The sequence below is a fragment of the Chaetodon trifascialis genome, chromosome 13 (genome assembly GCF_039877785.1).
Source record: "Chaetodon trifascialis isolate fChaTrf1 chromosome 13, fChaTrf1.hap1, whole genome shotgun sequence".
NCBI lineage: Eukaryota > Metazoa > Chordata > Actinopteri > Chaetodontiformes > Chaetodontidae > Chaetodon > Chaetodon trifascialis.
In genome coordinates, this window is record NC_092068.1 from 7,192,077 (window position 1) to 7,217,410 (window position 25,334).

The following is a 25,334-nucleotide window of genomic DNA, read 5'->3' on the forward strand; positions in this document are numbered from 1 at the left end:
GCTTTCTGCACTTGTGAATTCTGTATTCGGTCTCCTGCTCTTGTGCCACCTTGACATTTATTGAATTACTTAAAGTAAGCCCTAAATCAGTTTGTATTTGGCACGTAACTGTACCAGCGAGTCATTACTGTCCTGTGATTGTACATAGTTATTTATTAGAAAACTTCATATCCATATTAGTATTTACATGAAGCAGTGAAGGAGTTTTCATATCCACATCCCATCAGCTAGCATAATACCTCTATCCACTGTTTTGAAGAATATTCATGATGATCATGCTGTCTCAATAATATCATATTTTGTGGTGGGTTCACCCCTCACAAAAGACATTTGCATAGAAGTTAGCTGAAGGACTTCAGCATTTTGGAAATATGCTTCTTTGCCTCCTTTCCAAATGTGAAATGAGAAAATCAATATCAGTCTAATGTCAGTGCATTAAGCTTGCAGCTGGAGCTGGGTGGTGATTAGCCTGACTTTGCATAAAGACTTGAAACAGCTAACCAAGCTCTCTTCAAAGTTCAAATGCTCACTTATTAATATGCATTTCAATCTAAATGTATCTTGTTTAAAAAAAAAAAAAAACATCTCAGAAGGGCCATTTGTGGCTTCAGAGTGAGTCACATGCTGGAACCTTTTCTTTTTTTATCGGATTAAAGAAGATGCAACACATTATTTCATCAGCTTTAGAGATATTGGAAGGCCTACTGAACACAAAAAGACTGTTTTGCCTTGCCAGTTGTTATGCTAAGCTAAGCTAATCATATGGCTGCAGCTCCATGCTTATTCTCATCTAACTTTTGAAAAGAGAAATAAAAATAAAAGTATTTCCCTCCATGTTTTAATTATTCTTTAGTAGTTGATTTAGTGTTATTCTAACTGGTGTCTTTATTACTCTTTCACTGGTCACTACTGTTTATTTTGCATAAAGGCTCATCTTTTTTGATGCTCATTTCTCACTGTGCATACAGGATAGCCAGGAGTCATATGATGGGTGTAATATTTTGGTTAATTATCTTCACCATGGAGCAGTGAAGCAACTCAGACACTGACTGTTACTGTAATACTGTGAGAAAGATATGGGAAGACAGATGAGAGATCAGGAGGGAAATAATAGACAGGAGAGAAGGCGTGCAGAATAAGCAAACCAAAAGGCTCATTACTGAAAGTTAGCAGCAGATTCTGATCATGACGAAAAGAGACAGACTGATCATTGCTTCCTGCTGGCGCTTCCGCCCCACAAAGTTCACAGGGCTAAGGAGCAGTCACTTGGGATGGGCCAATTAGCACATTAGAAGGTGTTGTTTAGATCCTCAGTGTCATGTGTCTGTACAGACAGTCTAGCTGCTACCAGTGTCATGACAGATCAAGCCCTCAGAAATCAGCTGCTGTCATGCAACTCTGCTGCTCATGTCGACATCCAGCTGTTGAGTGGTAGCTGAAGTGGTAATCTCCTAGATGCTTTTTTAAAATGTATTTTGCATCTCTTTGGTGCCATGGAAGTCCTTTACTCTGGTGTTTTGCACATTTCCCAGAGATCACTTTTCAGTCAAACACAGGGGGCGTACCCGGGGGTGGTGGCCTGAAATCTGACTGGCCACCCGAAGTGCCACCCCATTATCCTCAAGTATGATTGGCTATCTGCCCTGTGAGAGGCAGGGCATTAATTCAGCCAACTAATGGAGATACAATTTATTTTTGAGGACTTAAAGAATAAAGTATGGAACCTTTATATTATGTGTAGTGCCACTGCTGTGTTGTGATTGGTTGGACTATTTGTCCTTTCAATAAGAAATGTCAACATAGTGCTTGTGAGACACTGTAAGATACTGTGTGTTAGTAATTAAAGTGAGAAAATGGTGAATTATGCTAACAAAATGTGTGTGTGTTGTGCATATTTCATGCTATCCCTATATAAGTCAGTGCACACATAAAAAAATAAGTGTTCACGGTGTATGTTGAAGCTCTTACAATAATTTATGCTAACTTATTGATCTTAAACAAACCACCTGCTGATTCCAAGAAAAAATCGCTGAGGTTAGACTGTGTTTTAATACCACAGCAAGTGTAGTTTTTATTACCTTGCTTGAGGTTAGAAATAGCAATCAGACTTCATTTATTAAATTAATCATGTAGCTGATCAGCATGCCACAAATACCAAATATAATATTAGCATTTTAAAATTACGCGCTCGTCCATTAATTTTAAATAGCTTGTCCTGCTCAGGGCTGTGAGGGTGCTGGACCACATGCCAGTATGCAGTAGGTCAGAGGTAGGCTATACCCTGGACAGCCTGTCAGTCACAAGGCTAACAGTCATGAACAGAAAAACACATTCCCACCTGCAGGCAATGCACGCATGACCTGCATGTGTTTAGTTCGTGGGTGGACACCCAGCTGGTGCATTCACTTGATGAGGTGTGAGGTGACAGTGCTACCGAGCCTTCGTACCACCTCTACATCATCCACCAATAGACACAAAGTAGTCATTATCAAAGTTCATTTTCACTGATGTTTCACTCTGCTAGGTTCTTTACTGCTGGTGTACAGTCTTATGTTCTATTCAGAAATGTCAGTATGTTACTGACCATGGCAGCTAATGCATTTGAGCTAATATAGAGGCACACATAAGACAGGAATAAAACAGCAACAGTGATTAAAAACATTTAAATGTATATTTATGGGGTTTTTTTTGCACTTTTGTTGAAACCAAGCAATAGCTTGTGACTTAGTATGGTAGAGGCCCTCTTCAGATCAGTCGTGGGCATTCAACATGTCATCTTGTTATTCTTGATAGGCAGCCAGGTGGGCAGGTGTGTTGGGTCTGTCAGTGTGCAAAAAAATGTGCACTCTGCAGACTGTGCTTTCATCTGGGGAGAGAGGGACCCTGGAATACATGAATATGTGTGATGTTTGTTTGTGTGCATGCCTGCACAAATGCATGTGTGTACAGTGTTTATGTGCAGTGGCCACTGTGGCACACAGCATGGATATCCCTTTGTCTTCATGATCATGCTGCTTTGCACATGCTGTAAATAATACAATAATACAAACAAAAATAAGTTGTTAAAATTAGTAGCCTGTGTGGTTCTGGGAGGATTCTGAGGATCCATGTTTTTTTTTGTTCACTGTCAGGGCTCAGTGGATAGCAACTGTTTGGCAGGTTGGTGCCTCGTCTGCAGGTGAAGGTTTAGACAGCCAGAAGTTAGAGAGTCTGGGGATTTACAAAGATGGAGAGTGAGAGGAGCTGGGGGCTCTTAACACATATTCTGGTCAACGAAGCAGTGTTTCATTGTCAGGCTGCAAAACACTGACAAACATGAAAGATAAATAGCTCTGCTGCTAGAAGTGCTAGAAAATCCATTCTGTGATATATGGCACATGGAGTTGCATGTATTCTGTTGAATTCTAGCCCCTTTATCATCATTTAAAAATCTTTTCTTTAACCTGTAATGTTTTAATTCCAGTGCTTTGCCACATTCCTCCATCTGACATCCTCATCTATGTCACAGCAGAGACACACACAAACCCACTCCTACGTTCACACATATGCAAAGCCATTTGTGAATGTAACGAGGGTCACACAGCCGACCTAGATTGATAATGCAGTGTGCTGGAGGCAGAGTGCTGCCACTGCCGTCACTAACATGGCTTTCCCATCCAAGGCAGTAGCCTGCTGAAACAACAGGCTGGAAGCCATGTGAGTGAGACTTTATGCAGCATAGCAACAGTGTGCTGGGAGTCAGTTACCCCACTGTCTAAGCTGATTTGACACAGTCAGGTGGAACAAGCTCTGAGTTTCGTAGGGAAGACTTTCTCTGTGCTTTTCGTTTTTGCAGGCTCTCATGCTGTGCAGTGGATACACCATAGAGCAGCCTGCCCCAGTGATTCTTTCATAGATGGATTTGGACACTAACTGCGAATTAATTTAATATTAAATGGACCTTCCTCCATTTTTTCTTAGTCAATCGTGAGCTGTGACTGTCAAATTTTGAACACAAAAAAATTTGATGATTGGAAAAGAAACTTATCGATCATGTTGAAAACAAAATGGGTCTAGCCAATATTTTGGCTAAAGTTGAATTTAAGTGAAAAATGATCATTAATACCTTCCCTATAATTGTTATACACTAAAATTCAGCCACTCTAGCGTTTGGGTTTTAGGTATGGCAGTGTTGACCGGTCAGCCCAGCACTTGGTCCATTTTGAAACATCTGCCCAGATATAGGATGGATTGGAATGAAGGTTGGTGCAGACATTCATGATCCCAAGAGGATGTACACCAATGACTGTTGCAGTTTCCTTTTCTTCTAGCATCACCATGAGGTTGATATTTTTGGTCTTGTGTGAAATGTCTCAGCAAATATTGAATTCATTTCCATGAAATTTAGCACAGATAAACATGGTACCCAGAGGATGATTCCGAATGAGTGGTCTCCTGATTTTCATCTTGCGTTGCTTCGTTCAGAGTGAATTGCCTCAAAAAGTATCGCTTGGATTTCCATGAAATTTGGTACAAACATGCATGTTCTCCAAAGGCCATCATGAGGTTGAAATATGTCTTGCTCCACTGCTTTGATTTATGACTAAAAACCTCCAAAACTAATACCATTCCTATCAGTTTCACCTGTATTTTGTGTTAATTTGCAAATATTTGCATGCTAACATATTAAACTAAGGGAATGAACATGGTAGACATTGCTGTACCTGCTATTTTAGTTAGTGATGTCATTGTGAGTTAGTTGCCATGCTAATATTAGCATTCAGCTCAAAGCACTGCTGTGCCCAAGTACAGCCTCACCGAGCCACGAGCTGCAGACTTTTTTAGAGTCTAGTTTCATTCCATAAAGTGCACTGGCTGTTTCCCTACAGCAGACAAAGCTAGAATAGGTTACATGTAGCATTTTATCATCACTAAATTATTGCATTCATCTTGAGACATTTCTGTTATTAACACATACAAACAAGGTAATCACCTAGAAGAAACACTGTCCCACTTGATTGCTTCATGACAAAATGAGGCTGCTTTAGAGCACGAAAAAGAAAGAGGATGTTGCTTTTCCAGCACCTCATGACAGAGTAACACTGGCATGAGATAGAAGGCACCAATTATCTTGACCCAAGCAGATTAACTTGTTGATTGTACAGCAATTACGATTTCAAAATTAATCTTCCATAACAGTCTAATGCGTTCGAACATGGAGCATCTTCAGCCTAGCGATGAATGGCCCATGAATGTGTGGATATTTGATGATGCCGTGTGATAAGAAAAGCAGGCCATCACGCTTCTATATTCTTGCTCTCCATGTCACACATTTGACAACAGCATTGTTCAAGTGACAGAGGGGACTCTGCCAGTATGTGGAGATGAATGTTGTCTGCCTCTTCACATGGTCTGATCTGTCTTGCTTCAGCCCCTCTTACATCATGGCACGTGCCCCAGGGCTTTCTCTCCACAGAGCAGGCGTTCTGTATTTAGAGCCTGATTTATACACAAACACACATACCACTGGGGAAGGCGCAGCGAGTGTTCTTTTCCCCTGCTGCAATTGCCAGCAATATAATCATCTTCCCACACTTCAATGTGCCTTTAAGGATAGCATTCAGAAACAACGGGGGAAAAAAAAATCTCATGAAAGCAAACAGTAATTTTAAAGGCGTAAGTGAATGGAAAAAAACGGAGAGCTGGATGGTTTGAAATATTCTGAAACCAGTCAATTCAAGCTAATCTAATAACTAAAAGAAGCAGTTTTTGTCCTGTTATTCTTTCTCCTCTGAATTTCCAGATGCATGATGCCATTTTAATCTCCCGTCTTTTCTTCCACCCAGCATGGTTTGTAAGATTTGCTGTGGAATTCAATCGGCACCCTGCAGGTTGTGTGAATAGCGAGGTGGTCGTGAAGGGGAATCCACCTGGTAAAAGCACAACAAGAGGAGACGCACAAAATAATTCTTATTTCTGTTTTTCTCTCCCACTTTCTTCCTCCGTCTTTGTTCTCAGGTTGTTAGAGAGCTCCTTGCTCAATGCGGAAGTGAAAGAAGGAGAGATTCTGCCTCCTACCATTCAGAGGCTGATGAAAGGATACAACAAGTACCTCAGGCCTTTCTTTGACAGTAAGGAAACTGCAGACACATGCAGCCATGGAAATGACAGAACACTCAGGGGAGCTGTGTGCCTGACAGGGAACGAGATGGGTTTATATTGCAATTTTGTGCTTGCATGTCCCTTCTGAGTAATATATGCTTACATAGAGACATTTAAATTTATTGCATACATATATGATTATATGAGAGGAGTCAAATTTGTCTTTGAAATTGGTTTGTTTCAAAGCTGCTTTGGGTGTAATGAAATGATTTAAAAGGAAGTACTTGCAGAGGAACGTGAGACAACACTGCTGAGGCCAGTAGAAGGGGGTACGAGATACTTTAATACCATGATCTATATACATGTGAAAACATGATGGTCTCAGTAGTTTAACCAAGATCTGAGCTGCTAATACACGTTGTTAGTTAGATTTCAATTTTCAGCAGGCAACTAATTTACTTGCAATGGAGAAAGTGTATCTCAGTGTGCGCTTTCAGAGGAACGATGTTATGTCATTCCCCACAAATCCCTCATGAGTGTTATTGTTCTGGGCTCCGGGAATCCGTCACAATGGGATTATGGTTTGTTCACTCGCTGTTTGATCTGTAATAACACATCGGACTTTACCGAGGCGAATGCTATTCAGCATAATCGCTAGTCCCCACGCCTAGGAACACAAGTTTGGCACACAGTGATGGTAAAAGCACTGGTAAAAACAGACATATCCACACACCCACACATGTATTAGCATCACTAGCATTGTGAAAACTTCCATTGATTTCATTCAATCCGTAAGCCTTTAGGGAAAAAACAACCAGAAATTCTGCACAAAATACGTGACACCTGTAATGTTGTCATCATGCACTCTTCTCCAATATTGTGCTTTGTGTTTTCATTGCATTTCTGAGCCACAAATACAGTATAAGTTAAGATATTTTCAACATTTTAGTGCTAGGTGCAGGGTTTCACTGCTCGTCAATGTCATCCTCTGGCCAGACAGCCCCAGGCACAGCCGGTGGGTTTGCTCAGTGCTTGCTCCTGCTCACTCAAAACTTAATCATTATTTCTAATTCTCAAGAAACCCTAAAGGATTAGTTTGACCTTTTGATTAATACACTTATTAGCTTTCTTGTTGAGAGTTAGATGAGAAGATTAATACCAGTCAATATGCTTGGAGACTAATTATAAAGGGCCAACCAGCAGACAATTAGTATTGCATAAAGAATGGAAGCAGAGGGAAACAGCTACCTTGGCTCTTTCCAAAGGTTACAAAATCCAGCTGCCAGCTGTTTTGTTTTTACTCTTCGGTTTTTGTACAGCTTAAACAAATGAGTTGTATGTTAATTAGTGAGCTTTAGAGGCACTAGTAGGCAGATTTTGTTACCTCTGGACAGCTAGGCTTGCTCTTTCCCCCTGTTTCCAGTCTTTATATTAAGCTAAGCTAACTGACTGCTGCTGGTAGCTTCATATTTACAGTACAGAGGTGAGAGTCATGTTGATCTTCTCATCTGACTGCCAAATATCATCATTTTAAAAATCTTTTGAATTTTTGGAAACGTTTTATGTCAACACAGGACTTCGCCCACAGACCTAAAGTAGGCACACCCAAAGACACATCTGCAGTGTCTGCAGTATGACAACAGGCTCATTAATCCCTCAATGAAATGAAGATTGATAAATCAGAGAAAAGGAGAACGGGAAGATGAAGCATAGGAGAGCAGCAAAATTACCCTTCTCTGATGGTGAATCAGGGAGAGCTAACTCCCTCAAGGAGGTTCAGACTCGACAGACTGCATCTGTTGATGTGGTTTTTAAATATGCTGTCCTTCAATAACCTTTTATTATACAACACTATGCTCTATTATACAACCTTATATCCATATGCTTCCTCAGTATACCCTGTTATGTCATATAATTTAGCCACATGTATGCATTAACACTCACAGACACACAGGACAGCATTGGTATGTTCAAATGATGGGAATTGTGTAGATATACAATAGGTGACACATCCAGAGGTTTATTGGTTTCCTCTTTGTCTCTAGATGGTCCTGTAACAGTGGGTATGAGCCTGGACATTGCCAGCATTGACACCATCTCAGAGATCAACATGGTAAGACAATATTATTAAGCTGCGCTGATTGCTGTTATTCAGCAGCAGTCCCCAAACTACATACTGTAAGTAACGAAGTGTAGCATTCGGTTACATGTTGACAGCCACAGGCCTGTGATTGTGTGACCATGGCTGCTTAAAAATGAAAATGAAGACACGTTTGATGGTAGTACTTGCAGTCAATGTTTTCTTTGAAAAATCCATTTACAGATGTATTAGAATTCTGAAGGAGTGAAAGTTTAATGCAGAAAAGTAATTCAAGTAATCAATAAGGTTTTTGGTGTAACTGGCACTTAATATAGCTATATGCAGGCATTAGAACAGCATCGTAATCAATAACACAGGACAAACTTGGTCAAGTGGAACACCAAAGGTCAACTTAAGTCTTTTCCACAAGTCAAAACCCTTCATAGGGGTCAAGGGTCAATACCTACCTCACGAATAATTTGCAAAAGGGTCATAATCAATCAGTCAGTGAACCGATTTGTGGTTAGATAATCACTTTTCCAGTTATTCAAATATGAATATGTGACTGCTGTCTTTGTGCCACGCAATTTGGAGATACTTACTTAAGTGAACTCAGAGGAACTGTGACAGGCCTTTTTGAATGTTTTCTAACATTTTACAGACCAAACAACTGGTAGATTAGTCGATAAGGAACATTTGCAGCTGTATAATCGTTTAATGACACGGGTCACAACCAAACCTGATCTCCATAAAACCCCAAAGGAGAGATTACAACAAAGCATGGTAGCTCACTTTGCTCATATGTAATTTTACTCTTGACATACTGATTGACAGCAAGATGCACCAGTCAGTTCATTGAACAGTGGGTAGATTGTTGGCATTCCACTGGGACTGATACGGTTCATTTTTGTGGGGATTAAATATGTTAGGCTAGCATATTGCACTCGCATCTTGTTGCCACACTACAAAAGAAACTGATTATGTAGCTACACATGATGTAACATCAGGACTTTTAGAATGGATGTCCTTTACAAAATATGTTCAGTGTCCTAAAAATCAGAGCAGACTTGCTGACTTGAAGCAATGCAGAGGATTACCGTTGCTTCGGGCACAGATGGGCTTAGGGACCTGAAACCATCAATAACTAACAATGCAAAAAAAGCCACAAGCTGACTAATGAAATACAAGCACACAGGAGGAGCTTGGTTTGCAAAACCTCACTTGTTTGTCAGCATATTATTGACATGCTTGTTAAAATAGTCCATTAGCTCTATTGTAACCTTTGAGCCCTAATCCTGCAGGACTACACCGCCACCATATTCCTCCGTCAGCGCTGGACGGATGAGCGTTTGGTGTTTGAGGGCAACAAGAGCCTGAGCCTTGACGGGCGGCTAGTGGAGCTGCTCTGGGTCCCTGACACCTTTATCGTGGACTCCAAGAAGTCTTTCCTCCATGACATCACTGTGGAGAACAGGCTGATCCGCATCTTCCCCAATGGGACCGTCCTTTACGCGCTGAGGTGGGATAACGAACAAGCCTGCTGGATTATTGCTTGTTGTGGGAGATTTTTGCTCCAAGAGACAATGAAAAGTAGGCCAGGGAATGGAAGAAATTGGTTAAGGGAGGAAGTGGGTTGAATTTAAGATAATGCAATTGCAAAGCAGGGACTTGTGTCAATTCTATTACTTGGGTATTGGATTGTATGAGTACAGGAGCATGTGATCTGTCAATAGAAAGAGCTGTGGGCTATCAAAGCAACACAATTCCTGTTAGCATCTTCTCAGCAGTTATTGCTCTGTGTGCAAGAGCTTAACATCTGACAAGCTCCTGGAAAGCTTCTGAAATGTGCCTTGGCTTTTTGATTAGATACTGGGCCAAGCAGACAGGTTAAAGATAGAGAGGTTATAGATGATCCAGCAAGTGAATTTATTCAGCTCCCTTAAGCCTGTGATGATGGGATTTACACATCCTACTGTTTTTATGTCACATGCTTTAACCTCAGCCTGTCTATGGATTGTATAAGAGCTGTCCGTGGTCCTGATTTGACTCCACTCACTCAATGTTCTCTCCTTGATCTCAGTGGTGCTGAACTTCTTTTTCATGCATACAATTTTGTTGTGACTACACATGTTCTGACTGCACAGTGAAATAGAAAAATCGGAGTCTTTCCCGCTGTTCTAATGGCAACTTTGGAGCTATGCTGTACATGGGTGTCATGTTATTGGATTGGGAAGTCAAGCTCAGGGTCAGTCTGGCATCACAGTTAGTCGTGTCTCTAGAGATAATATTTATTTATTAGATTTATCATTGTTATGTGCATTTGTTAATTTGTTTTTCTGAATTTGTGTGTGTGTGTGTGTGTGTGTGTGTGTGTGTGTGTGTGTGTGTGTGTGTGTGTGTGTGTGTGTGTGTGTGAGTGAGTGTGAGTCTTCATGGGCCTTTGCCTCCATACAGAGGATTGCACAGTTTCTGGGCTTTACCCTGACAGAGGAAATGTGGAGGAGGGTAGCGCTTCACAGTCAGAGAGCAGGACTAGTGGGAGTAAAACAAGCCAGAAACGATAGTCAGGAGAGGGTTTGCCACTTCAGGGAATTGTGCCTGTGAAGAAGGACAGAGTGGAGTAAGAAATGTGAGGTGTTGAAGGAAAAGGACAGCTGTGGTAAATGTTTCAATGCTGTGCCGGAGGGAATACACGAGAAAGCACTGAGGTGATTGAAGTTAAAGCTTGAGCAGTAATGAGGGGACATTCAATTAGAATTACTGCACGCTGCTTTTATGGTTTAGGAAGGTGCAGTACATATTTGTGATGGAAAATATAAAGTCAGAAATCCAAATTTCAGTCTAGTAAAGCCTCAAGTTGCCTATCTGATGCAGGCTTTGTTCTAACAGTCAAGGTGCATGGCAGGCTGAGCCCAACTCCATTTTTCCATTTATAAGTCAGTGTGCAACAGCAGAATCTGGGTCCCTTTCACTATGAATCTACATCAGAGCCGGTGTGTAAATTTCCACTGGTGAGTCAAAAGATTTTTGTAGAAAATAGCATTTTGCGCAAAAAAACCTAATAAGTGAGACTCTCGAGTGCTGAGTGCAGTGACTCCTGAGTGCTGTGAATATGGACAACAGTTATATCAATAGTCAACAGCAGGTCTCCAGAGATGATGTGTCATGGCTGCATCCCATCAATCACCAGACTTCATAAACACCCTGTCATGATTCAGACTGCCCATCATTAGTTGCATTGAGCATTGACTCAATATATTGATGCTTGCAAGAAGAAAGCTAAAAGAAGATTCCCTACAGTTATGTTGAATATATAATGTACAATTTGGGAGTTTATTAAAACACATTCTAAAGATGAGTTAAAGACAGATATTTACTGCAGTCGCCTTTTAAGTAATTCTCATCTGTGGTGTTTAATTGTAATCCTTCTCATTTGTTATATCTGCTTTTTATTCATGGACTTCAAACTCACCAGAATTCTTTTATTTCACACCACACATGAGCAACACGAAGGAACATTTATGCATGGGATTTATTCTTAATTCTAAAACCAAAATTGCATCATTCTTAATCTCCTAAGACCAAATTTATAATGTGAGAGGCTTTCATACATTCTGGCCCAGATTTACAGCGTGGCAGCAATTCAAAGCAGAGATGTCATCCTTTACCAGCCATCTCCATGTGCCACAGAGGGCTCAATTCATAAATTTCGTACATACCAGAAACCAAGCCTGCTGATTCCTTACATCAGCACAACTGCAAGCAGACAGCAGGGAAATGAATCTGCTCTTATTGTTTGTTTGAACAAATGCAGTATGAATTGCTACCACTGTGCTAGGATCTAGTAAGTAACATTTACTGTTGTTACCCAACAGTAACAACTTTTTTGTTTTTTAGGATTACCACCACCGTGGCTTGCAACATGGATCTGACCAAATATCCCATGGACAAGCAGACCTGCACGCTACAACTGGAGAGCTGTAAGGACACTTCACACTTAATAAAGAAAATCTGAACTGTGCAGCTTGAAGCTGTGGCAGAGAGGTGGTGGGTGGGTGGGATGTCAAATGAATCTCATCAAACCAAAGGATCAAACAGATCACTTTCTCTCATCTTCTAAACTGCTGCTGTCTGTATGTGCCTGCTTGTGTGTGTGTGTGTGTGTGTGTGTGTGTGTGTGTGTGTGTGTGTGTGTGTGTGTGTGTGTGACATGCTTATGTCACACAGCAGAGAGAAATTACAGGGCAATTCCGGTCAGGATTGGCTTTTCTTCTGTGTATGTTGTTTATGAAAACAAACATGAAGATGGAAAGTGATTCATGTGAAAACTGTTTTTGAAATTTGTGTAGTTACCTTCTTGTTAGATGAGGAGATCAATACTGCTCCTATGTCCGTTGAGTATGAAGCTAGAGGCAGAAGACCATTAGCTAACACCTTGGAATCTCACTCAGTAACATGTTGTATCTTGTGTCTGATGAGGCAAACCACAGGATGACAAGATCAAGAGTCAGATTTCTGTACACATAAAACAAAGAAGATGCAACATGTTAGTCAGTGAACTCTAGAGGTGCTAGCACTGGACCAGACTGGCTGTCTTCCAGGCTTTTTGCTAAGCTAAGCTAACCATTTCCTGGCTCTAGTGCCATAGCTAAAGGTACTCTGTAGGGTAGCAGTATGGAGAATTATTTTTATGAGTTGGCCCCCATTCTGTTTGTCACACATGTGGGTGCACATACACACGTGCGGCAGCTGGTGGCAGTAACACCACAAACAACAACAACACAAAGAAACATAGCAAGGCGCTAACAAAACACAGGGAAAAAGAAAAGTGGTAACAAACAAACGTGGATGTAAACAATTCATTATTTCATATTCGAATAATTCAAGAACTGGCATTGCAAATGTTTTATGAGGAGGGAAATACACACAGCATGTTTGTTAGACTCTCAGAGGACATGCAGTGTGTTTTGATGAGAAACCAAACCAATGTACACACAACCTTTGTTTGTTTACAACGAAAGTCCACAGAGCACCTTTAATGCACAGACATTAGAGTGATATCAACCTCAGTGTATTTCCAAAAATGTCGAACTACTCCTCTACTGATCCCGATATGCTTTTTAGAGCAGTCATTTTCCCACAAGCCCTTTAGTGTCGGTCCTGTCGCTGATACCAAGCCCACCTAATTTTACAAATCCTTTAAACTCATATTAATATCCTAAGAATGCAAACCTCTGCCAGTAGGCTTAGAACATTGTTCACTTGAGTTGTGAAATTTGTCAGCACTTTCCTGAAATATGAGGTGTGATTTGTCTAATTTTGACACAGTTTAAATGGTTCCAAATGAAATGTGGTGGCAGTATGTTTAGAATTAAAGCAAATTGTTATTAAGATTAAATAACATGACAAGATGGATTTTTCTGGCTTTGCAAGAGATGGAGGGAAGAAACAGTCCCCCCACTCCTCTCTCACCCTCCCTTGCTCATCTGCCTCCTTTGCTTTCCAGCTCGCTTTTGCTCCATGCTATTAAATGACAGCCAGCCAGGCTAAGCTAAGTCTGATCCCTGCCAGAAGCCCACCAGGAACTCAGTGCCAAATAAAACATTTAACGGCAGCTCCAGCCCCACTTAGCAGACAAAAAGACATCTGGAGGTTAAAGTTAGGTAACTGAGAGGATGATGGATCCTTCCTCCACTGCTTCAATAAGTCCAGGCTAAATATCTGCATCTTTCTCTGCCTCTGTCTCTTTTCCACCCTCTCATACATCTCTCTCTCATCCTGCTGCTCTATCTCTGCTGTTTTCTCTCTGCCTGTCTCTCCTTTCCTTCTCTCATTCAATCTCTATCTCCCTTTTGCTCTGTCTCTTTATGAAGATGTATATTCAAGGATTTATTTCTTTTAATGCTGTGCCAAAAGTGGATCCTTTACACAGGAGGAAGGTTTAAGGAGTGCGACGTTGTGGGAGGGTGCGGGGTATTTAGATCGGGATTGCGGTAAAATATTTAGTGCATTCTGACAGCAGAAAGAGTCTGAAGATAGGCGCTGTTTTTTGTGAGCTTAGCTCTAATTTTATTTAGTGGTGACCCTTTTAAAAACTCTTTGATTGTGGATGTGGCCATTTGTTTTCAAGGGGTAACTGGGGCACTGGAAGGTTGAATGTTGCTGTTTCCATGATGTTGCCCAGCATGTCACTACCCATTTGTGTCTCTAGCTTGTACAGTAATGTCAGGGCTTTAGGTCAGGAAAATAATGAGTTCTTCTTGAAAGATAATTACAATGACAGAGAAAACAGTGATTTTACAGGACCTGTGAGCGTCTACGTCACCACTGCCCTTCATTAGGGTACTATGCTCCCAGCATCACGGCTCACACTGGTCAATAATACATAACTCTACATGGGTTTAAATGAGGAGCGGAAGACCAAATTAATGAGCATTTAATGTGCAACAGACTACAGAGGTGCACCCCAGCTTCAGCCATCTGCACTTCCTCTTACTTTTCTTATTCTCTTGCTCCCTCTGCAGATAAATTAGAAAAATACACCAAAGATGTTCTTAATCACTCCTTTTTGTCCTCAGCAAATATGAGTCACGTCATTTTTTATTAATTGATGTTATTATAATTACAGGTGGTATCAAAAGCACTATCACACTTTGCCGTGGCATCTTTGACCATATTAATTTTGCATGCCTTCTTATTCCAAGTTATATTTGGGTTATCAAGGCTCTCTAGAGGCCAATGTGATATGCATGATTAGTCTGTTATGGTACAAGGCAAGAGCTAAGCTCTTCATCAGGACTTTTTTTTGCTACCCCCTATGAAGAAGTGAATGAACACCACAAATGCATTCCCATTAGTAGTTCCTGTCAGATCTCTGTGTCAAACTGTGTTCGAGTGAATAATGGGAGAATATTGTTTCCACTGTGGCCGTAATTACATACATGAAACATTAACACTGTCTTTGAAAGTCGGGCTGTTGAAGTTATAGCTTATGTCTGATTCATGTGCTGCTTTAATGGCAGCCTTACCTGAGTGTTCGACAGTGTAGACCTTACCCATTTGCATCTCAGGGGTAAGATAACATCTGAAAATAGCTTTTCAAAAGTGTTTTCACATTCCCTTTGGTTCTTGCAAATGTTTCTCAGGCACTGATATTTAACATCAGAGGGAATTTACCACCCACTATGGATTGCAATCCCGAACAACTCAACCATAAGAGGATCAGATTTCAGCATAGCTTGAGCAATTATCATTCCCAGCTGTTCCTTCCATGGCAACTTTGGAGTTCAGCAAAAACTACTAATGTACTGTTTCATCGTCACTATCATCATCATCATCATCATCATTACCACACCACAATAATTAGGTATTAGCTTTCTAGGCTAATGTCTAATGTACTCATATTTCCACTTGCACAAACACTGAAAGTCTTCCATGAGAAGAAAATGTAATGAGCTCTGTGTTTTATCTACTCTATGATAATGACATATCATCACCTTATAAAGTTTTATAGTGAACACGTTAGCACTTGCCAATATACAATTACACACTGAACAGACATGCAGCAACATAAGCATTCACTAACTGTCTCCTGCTTGGTGCTGAGTAGTGTACTGTGGCGTTATCAGAGCTTTTTTTTTTGCTAAAAACTGTTGCCTGCTGCAATTTGAAACAAGGTTAATGAGCGTGATAAGTCTGGACCAAACAGTAGCAGTAAAGTTGCAGGCCATAAAACCAAAACAATAATTTAGCAAAGACAGTCCAGCCATAAACTGGCCATGCATAGGGGAACTAAAGAATTGGGTGTTAATTCTCTATGGCTGCCACTTTACACATACTTACTTGGTCCATCGTTAATAGAAAAATATTGATTAATGCAGCTTTAACTTATTTTCTGTAATCTTCCAAAGAAAGTAATTTTGATTTCTTTTTTTTCTACAGGGGGCTACAACATCAATGATGTCATGTTCTACTGGACCAGAGGAAATGAGTCCGTCAGTGGTTTAGACTCTCTGCAGCTGGCTCAGTACACAGTAGAGGACCACTACACATCTGTGTCAGAGGCCGTTTATGAAACTGGTGAGTTCTTAGGGGTCAGATTTCTGATCGACACCACGCTTCCTTCTATCAAATACACTGACAGTCTTTTGTTCCTCTTCTCGAAGGCAATTACCCAAAGCTAGTCTTCCACTTTGAGTTGAAGAGGAGCATTCTGTACTTCATCCTGGAGACTTATGTCCCCTCCAGCCTGCTTGTTGTCCTCTCATGGGTGTCGTTCTGGATCTCCCTGTCCTCTGTCCCAGCGCGTATTTGTATAGGTATGAGGCAAAGCAATCTTTTTTCAGTCAAATGTGAAAATGTCAGCAAATGTTATAAATCATATCTAGGTATTTTGTGTCATTTTAGGTGCTGTGTACTGCTGTTATGAGATAGAGAATTTTTAATCAGTAAACAGGACTATTTTTACTACTATACAGATATAAGATACTTTTACTCTACTTTAGTGAGCACAAATGTTGCTTTGGCTTTGATTACACAGGGCTGGGGGTTCAAGAGAGCATCTGCGACAGTGGTGTTATCAAGTGGGAACATCAAAACATGGATGTGTTGCATTGAATTAGATCCACCACTACTGCGGGGGCTCTGAGAATACAAAGTTCTTAAAAGAAACAAAACTACAAGATTTTCCACGACATGGCACAACGGAGGTGTCAGTGCAGATCATCTCGATTGCCTTTGCTTGTTTCTTATGTTGTTATCAAAGCTAAGAAATGCCATCAAAAGACCAAAACCCAGCAATGAATTTGCCCTATTTAACAAATATTGTCTGTATCAAAATCCCTCAATACAGTTTATGAGTCTGACATATTAATTAGCTGTAATTATCAAATGTGAGCACTGTTGAAACATTTGCCATACAGCAAATGTACTGTTCACTGAACAATTTATAGGCTGGTTGTCCACAGGTGTGAAGCCCATGGATTTTGCTTTCATATCTTTGGGATTAAATACCTTACTGTTTGTGTGGATCTTTGACTTCCTGAAACCCCAGGTAGACCCCAGATGGTAACAGTGGGTGGACACACTTCGTCCACTCTTATCCTTAAAACTAGAGCACCCCAGGGCTACTTTTTGAGCCCGCTGCTGTACTCACACAACATCAGCAAGCAACCTACTCCTGAACGTCAGTAAGACAAAGGAGCAAGGAAACTACTATTCCCCCTTTAATATCAGCGGGTCTTTAGTGAAGAGGGTGGGCAGCTTCAAGCACCTCTGTGTCCACATCACCAAGGGTCTGACCAGGGCATAGCATACTGACTCAGTGGTGAGAAGGGCAAGAGAGAGACTGTTTCACCTTAGATAGCTGAGGAAATTCCAGGTATCCCCTCAAATACTAAGGAGTTTCCTCTCCTGCGCCATTGAGACTGTCCTGACGGGGAACATCACTGCAACAGTAAGGCCTTACAAGGAGCTGAACAAGCTGTTCATGTAGCTCTCTGTGACTCATATGAAGCTGACTGAGGATATACCCATTAGTCTTTAATGATTGAATGAATGAATCCGTAGTTCACCTGTGTGTTTCTTGTGCCAGGAGTGACCACAGTACTGACCATGACCACTCTGATGATGGGAGCCCGGACATCACTACCCAATGCCAACTGCTTTATTAAGGCCATTGATGTTTACTTGGGCATCTGCTTCAGCTTTATCTTTGGAGCCCTCATTGAGTACGCTGTTGCCCACTTCTGCACCCTCACTCACGCTGATGCACACATGCTCATGGTGAGACCCTCCTGGATATACTGTGTTGTGGTTAATTGTTGCGGTCTTTGCAATTGTTGTGGTCATAGTCTTTGTCTTCATTGATGGTGGTCATCGTCATCATCACCGTCATTATCATCATCATCATCATGAGCACTTTGGGGTGAGTTGAAAAAGTGCTACATGCTCTCAGGTTTAGATTTGTCATGTTTTTGTTTCCATTCAAAATTCTTTTTTTGGATCTCGCTCTCCTGCAGTACGGCCACCACATGTACGACTTCGACGATGAAAGGAATGGCATAATCAACACCATCTCCAGTCACTCCAACAGGGCCAAGAGACGCAAGGAGCCTGCCGCAACTCCTACCCCAGCTTCCCCCTCCTTAGAGCTCACTGTCAGCCCGTCCAGCCCCTCAGGCAGTGAGCCTAAACCCGAGGCATCACCTCCGGAGACCACCAACTGGTGCCTCACTGCTTTGGCCATCCTCCGCAAAATTTCCAACTCCATATTTTGCTGTCATGTGGAGAACCCCCACCACATAGACAACTACTCCAGAGTCACTTTCCCCCTCTCTTTTGTCATGGTTAACCTGCTCTACTGGATATATTATCTGTACTTTTAGCATTCACCCGAGTACAGCATGTGTCCCAGAGAGTGTGAGACAGACAGTGTATGAAGACAAGAGGTGTATTTTACTGTATGTATGAACAGTAAGTGTTACTTAGGTGTGTTTTGAGATGAGTGTGTAAAATTTCTACATCTCAATTCATGAGCAAGTAGCATACTCATATAGGGTTGTTTTTGGGAAAAGTAATGCTTATGATTACAGCTCCGTTTTTAGATTTTAATGTGTACTTGAGTTGGTTTTGTTAAAAAAAATAGGCAGGCCTGACATTGAGTGCGTCAGATGTGATCAATTCTGATAGACCTTGAGATGAAACCTTGCATACAAAGAAAAAAGTGGCCAGTCTGCATATTTTTTGCTGTAGCATATTCATTTGAAGTGCATCACCATGCAGGCTGCTGCTGTCTGATTCATAGAAGTTGGAGCTATAATTTCAGGCTTTACGACAGAATTTGCTAGCATTGCAGAGGGACAGCAAATGCCCGTTCTACTTTGATTCTCTGTTGTGATGGATTGATCATTGATACGTTACAATCTCATTTTCCATTTCTGCATGTGGGTACAACATTTAGAGGGAAATAAGAAAATAATGGATGGGAGAAGACAGATGAAAAAGAGAGAGGAGAGAGCTGGAAAGATGAACTGAACAAGGAGATTGTTTTAAAAACTATAAATCAGTCTCTCAAGGATGATCATTTCCCCTTGCAGCTGAAATCTTTCTCTTCTTCTGTGTCCTTCGATGATATTTTTACTTCACAGAGCAGTGCTGTCTGCATTTACTCCTTTCATTGACATTATAAATGTAGTGGCCTTTGATCCCTTCAGTTGTATTCTGGAAATCCAGCCACCATGAAAAGTATTATGGCACTTGTCATCATACAAATCTGTTCTGCAGTTTGACAAGTAATGCAGCCTATGAAACTATAAAATGTTGAAATAAATGTGTGTGAAATATAGAAATACATTTTGAGAGAATTCATCAAATTATCTTCATATATATTATATAATATACAATTTTATTTCCTTTTTATTTTCAGTAAATCTTCTTTTATGGACTTTGTCCTTATTAGAAGTCACTTTTCAAATCATTGTTTTTATTTCACAAGGGCATTATCCCCCCCCCCCCAAGTTCCTTTTTCCTCAAAATTCGTGTCACTTTTTCATTTCATAATGCTACATCTTGCTTGGCAGGGCTCAACAACTGCTAACATTGCCAAATTTTGACTGGCTAGACTCCGTTAGCTTGAGTCACGACAATGTAAAAGTAATTCTAAATCAACGAACAAGCTGCTGCTGAAAATAAACATTTCAAAGACACAGTAGCTAACCTCTCCTTTTATCTAAAACAATGCTATGTCATGCTAACTGCCTAGCCAGCCAAGTAGCTAGGACAGGTTGTAAGGTTGGGTTAATCATTAAGCATCAAACTGAGCAGTCTGTTTTAGCAGTGTTAGCTAGTTGGCTAGTTAGCTAGCCAGCTAGCAACACTGCTTTGACTGGCAGCAGCTGAGCCCTGTGAGGCTGGAAACATGTGTTTGGTAGAAAGGTGAACGTCATTGAATGACATTATGGAATTAAAAGGTGCCGTTATATCAAGGTGTCCCACAGAAAGATGCTGTTATAAAATAAAAACAGAACATTTTGTAATAGCTACTTCTGTAATGAAATAAAAATATCCCCTTTAAAGCAGCTATTGTAAAAAGATAGCAATGGGATGAGTTAATAATGTATTAAATTGTTTCACAATTTATTGGTTCATTTACAAATTTCACTTCACATTTAATATGAAACATTTTGGGTTTCCATTCTAACTGGGCTGGTGTAATGTAGTATAATGGTATGGATATACAGGACAGCAACACCTAGACGGTAATAGTGACATGCAGCACTCTTAGTGGTGTTGCTGGTAATGTTTCTCGCTAGGATTTTGTAATACATAAAGCAATCATCAGACCTAGATGTGTTAGACATTGTAGAGTGATTTAAACATGAATGCAATTGCCAAAATATTTCAACAGGGTGTTATCATCTGTGCATTATCCAAATGGAAAAACACCTGGTTATGCTATGCTTGAGGTATCACTTCTCTCCCCGGTTTTCTTGGCTGTCGTCATCTTGTGTGAGTATTTAGTGTTTCAGTTCAGGTGATACAGTATGTTTGCAACCAGTGATGTGAACCAAAGAACCAAAGATTCCAATTTGATTTTACTGTTCTTCCCTTTAGTTCCTCAACTAGGAGATTTTAAGTGCATTTTCAAATGTTAATATTATGTTTCTTATTCATAGGGTCATTCTGAAACAGCATGCTGTCAATGAGCAGACGAAGATGACACTTCACATTTCAGATAGAAAACTGGGTTTAGTTTAACAACAGAGATGCATGCTTATTTATTGCCGTATTCAATATTGCTGTGACATACTCCCAGTCATGACATACCATTTTTAAGAACTACCATTCAATGTGTATTAAACATAATGCAAGCTAACTTGTCTTTATCTGTTTATGTTTAATTGCCTTTTAGCCTGTTTCTGTTGATATTTTTACTGCATTGCCTCACATGTTTTAATCTATTTTGGACTATGTCATCAACTTCCTTTTGATTGATTGACTTTTTGATTGCTCCCCTTGCCTAATGATAATAGAAAAGTAGGATTTACTTTTGTTTCTGTTCTTCCTGCATGGTTAAGTGTAATTTTGTTTCTTCTGCTTTGCTTCATTTTGTTTTGGTTTAACATGATGGAGAAGAAACATCATGAATGCTCAGCTGAGGCTAGAGGATTACATCTGTATCTGTGATTGTTAAGGATGCAACTTTGATTTGGGCTCTCATCAGGGGCCAGAAGTGCAGGATGGCCAACCTCAGCTCTCACTTCAGTTATTTGAACCTTATTCTTCAAAAGGATGAGCGATAAGTGACAGTGTTCGTTTGCCTCCGACTGAGCTGCGTGCACTCTCACAAGTCGGTGAGCACTGATCCGTTGAAATGGTTAATGCGATAAAACACAGACTGTCAGTTTTTATACAATATAGCACCACGGCCGTAGTTTTGATAGTTATCTTCTCAGTGTAAAGTACAAGAAATGAATGCCAATATGGAGCCAAAGAATCACATGAGCAAGCATTCAAGCTTTCCCATCCGGTTTCATCACCCAATGATGAACTAAACCCATACACAAGGCTCAAGAGTATCAATTGTCCTATGGCTCCATGGCTGCACCAACATTATCAGTGCTGGGTTGCTGTGAATGGACAGCGTTGTGGATGGGTAGAAATTTCCAAGAAAGGCGGGGATACATTGTGGAAACAAAGGTATGAAACAGAATATTATGGGCAACATTGCCAGGACATACATGGAGCAACTTTTCAGCAACACTGGGCAACAGAAAAATGGAAAATGGTGACCACTGGACTGCCCTTTTTTCTCTGTTGTGGGACATGTCAAATAATGCCTCAAGATGATGTTGGCTACCAACCGCACAGTTCCTAGGACATCTTCATGTGAAATGTATTACAGTATATACTGTAGAACCACGTAAATATAGGCATCAGTTTGCTTAACTGTTGTAAATAAATAGTAACACTATGCATGTTTATTTGGTGTATGAATATGAATGATAGCAATAAAAGAGGTTTAACGTGTGTATTGTTGACACTCTTTATCCATTTGACTTATTACATTATTGAAGCTTTAGTTTGAATTAATAATGAGTTCAAATTCCCTACAGCTCGATTATCTCTGAGTCAGCAGAATACAGAGTGAGAGGAAGATCTGTCTGACATCACACACACACACACACACACACACACACACACACACACACACACACACACACACACACACACACACACACACACTGTGTTTTTAATCACTTGTGGGGACATTACATAGACATAGATTCCTGGAGCCTTACCTGTTACGGTTAGTGGTAGGCCAGAAAAAGAAGTGAACCCAAAGGTGCAGACTTGACACAAAAGAGGTTGAGTCCAAGTGATTTATTAACAAAGAGGGTCAGGCCAACAAAAACCATCCATCCATTAATTTTCTATGCCGCTTATCCCTTTCGGGGTCGCGGGGGGGCCGGAGCCTATCTCAGCTGTCAACGGGCGAGAGGCGGGGTACACCTTGGGCCAGTCGCCAGCCGATCGCAGGGCACATACACACACCATTCACACTCACACCTAGGGGCAATTTAGAGTCACCAGTCAACCTAATGAGCATGTTTTTGGTCTGTGGGAGGAAGCCGGAGTGCCTGGAGAGAACCCACGCATGCACGGGAAGAACATGCAAACTTCACACAGAAAGGCCCGACCCGGGAATCGAACCTGCGACCTTCTTGCTGTGAGGCACACGCACTACCTGCTGTTCCACCGTGCAGCCCCCAACAAAAAACAGTAACAAAATCACAAAAACAGAAGAGGTAGGTCAGAAAAACCAAAGCCCCAAAAAAACCCAAAAAAGAAAACCAGAACTAAGCCATAATAATCACTGTAGAAACAAGGGACAAGAAAAACCACACGCAAAGGGAATGCTCCAACACAGACAAAGGAACAGACACAAACTTAAATAGACCAGGGGAACTAAACAGACACAGGTGGACACAATCATGATAACGAGGTGGGAAACATACAGGAAGTAAAGAAACTAAGACACACAAGGCAGCCTACCAAAATAAAACAGGAACTCAAGATGCCAAAATAAAACAGGATCCTAACATTACCCTAACCCTAACCATAACCCCTATTTGCCTATTCCTAACCCTATACCTAACCTAACCCATAACCCTATGCTCAGTCTTCACCCGAAAATTTTATGATTTACATTAAGGGGACCTGCATTTTGTCCCCATAAGGCAGGTGAGTCCCCACAATGTGACTGTGTTAAGAGATTTTTGTCCCCATAATGTGATAAATACCAGGTCTCTCTCTCTCTCTCTCTCTCTCTCTCTCTCTTACACACACACACACACACACACACACAGAATTAAAGATGTACCAGGCCACTTTTGGTCTTTGGTGGTTCCAAGTGGAAGCAACGACAACTCATTTTCTAAATGACTTCATTAGCCACATGGATGTAATTTGAGTAAACTATGAACTAAATTTCTTATGAAGATGATGAATCAAATAAAGTTTTTGTTGCTGATTCCAGCTCAGGGAGGACTGATTCTTCATAGCTGCCTGTGCAGAGGTCGGTCTGAATAATCATATACCGGCATATACACAGTTCATTGCATTCATTAAGCTGTGCTGCATGCGCCAACACAAGAAAGCAGTAAGAAAATGTAAAATAAGAATTTAGTCTTACTTTTCATGCATAACAAATGAATGCAATATGTGTAAACACTACTACCTCGACTTATATAACAAATACATAAATAAGATCTGAGCAGGAACATGTGAGATGAAAGTTCACTTATTCCAGCAAGCACCATGGCAGCATAGAGTAAACAGTGATTACATACATACATTTAAACATGCAAACACATAGGCCAAACAAAGGTCAGTGTCACAAGCAATGAAGTGAAATTAGATTTTACTCTCTGGATTTAACAGGATTCCCGATTATGAAGATCAGTCTGCCTGACAATGTAACCTCAAGTCAATAACTTTGTTGCCTCAAAGTTGAAAAGGGGAATTAAATAATGGTACCCTCACGTCTGCACTCTTTATAATCCTCATAGTATAAATCCTGATCTTCAACTGAATCAATCAAAAAAAATCCCTTTAAAAAGAGATCATCAGTGGGACATAGTTCATATCAAAGGTGCAGGTTTTGACCTTCTAAGGCACTATTTTATGTTTCATCATAAATGGAGTGTCCGATGGTAAGTCAGGTTTTAAGTGTTTGATTATGCCCCTCAGTATTTGTAGTGCTGTGTTCCTGCAGTTCTCATCCTCTAATAAATGTACAGCCAACAAAATTGTAACATCTGATAACATCTTCTGCATCTGAATATTACTGACAGTTCTCTGAAATAATAATAACCTGTAAAACAGACTGCCAGGTCATCTTTGCAGTCTTTTCCATAGTAGAGGGTCTCTAACCCCTCACCTACATATGGGGAAACATCAGTCCTGCACCAGATGCTTCCAAAAACCGTCATTAGACATTTGGTTCTACCAGCTAGCCCATTCAACCAATAATTCTAATAAAGGCTTTGAGAAATGTGAGATTCGGCAGTTCAGTCTGTGTCTAAGATGGTGACTGGCACAAAATTAGTTCATTTTCACTACTGCTGTATACCCACCCAAGGCTGAATGTGCAGCTCAAATATCTGCAGTAGTGTGCTGTGCTCCCAGCCAAACCCGGATGAGGCAACATCTGCTGCTAGAAAGGGTTGAGGCATAACCCAGTATTCAACATTTTTTTGTTTTTAAATTTTTAATGCAGTCATATTATTCTCACATCTTTAAACAACCCAGAAGGAAGTCACAGTTTTTATAAATGAACACAAAAAAGTAAAGGCGAGTATTTTGGACACAGCAAACCCTGTGGCGAGGACATAGTCATTTATGTGTGAAAATCACAAACTCAAATTGTGTGATAGTTATATGAGATCACTACGTAATTAAAAAAAAGAGAGAGAGATTGAGATTACAAAGGTTTTGCGTATTTTGTTTGCATGAATCATTTTAATTGTTAAATTGAAATGTAATAATGTGAAACCTCATGACTAATTAGACAACCAACCTCATGCACCACTCTAATGCATGCAAAATAGCTGGGTTATAATTTCAATGCAGAACTCACACACAAAATGTCTTTAATTAATGTTGCATTTTC

At 40.5% G+C, this 25,334-nt stretch overlaps 1 protein-coding gene across 2 annotated transcripts in view; it reads left to right on the forward strand.

Moving 5' to 3' along the window:
• The window catches only part of LOC139341307 (gamma-aminobutyric acid receptor subunit pi), a 47,568-nt gene extending 25,379 nt beyond the window's left edge, over positions 1-22,189 (forward strand). For both annotated transcript variants that reach the window (XM_070977781.1, XM_070977782.1), the window contains 8 exons: positions 5,998-6,110; positions 8,127-8,194; positions 9,463-9,680; positions 12,059-12,141; positions 16,103-16,240; positions 16,327-16,479; positions 17,754-17,944; positions 18,181-22,189. In XM_070977781.1, coding sequence (XP_070833882.1) covers positions 5,998-6,110; positions 8,127-8,194; positions 9,463-9,680; positions 12,059-12,141; positions 16,103-16,240; positions 16,327-16,479; positions 17,754-17,944; positions 18,181-18,546 — 1,330 coding nt within the window. In that variant the 3' untranslated portion in view covers positions 18,547-22,189. The remainder of the gene's footprint in view (positions 1-5,997; positions 6,111-8,126; positions 8,195-9,462; positions 9,681-12,058; positions 12,142-16,102; positions 16,241-16,326; positions 16,480-17,753; positions 17,945-18,180) is intronic.
• The last annotated feature ends 3,145 nt before the right edge of the window (positions 22,190-25,334 follow it).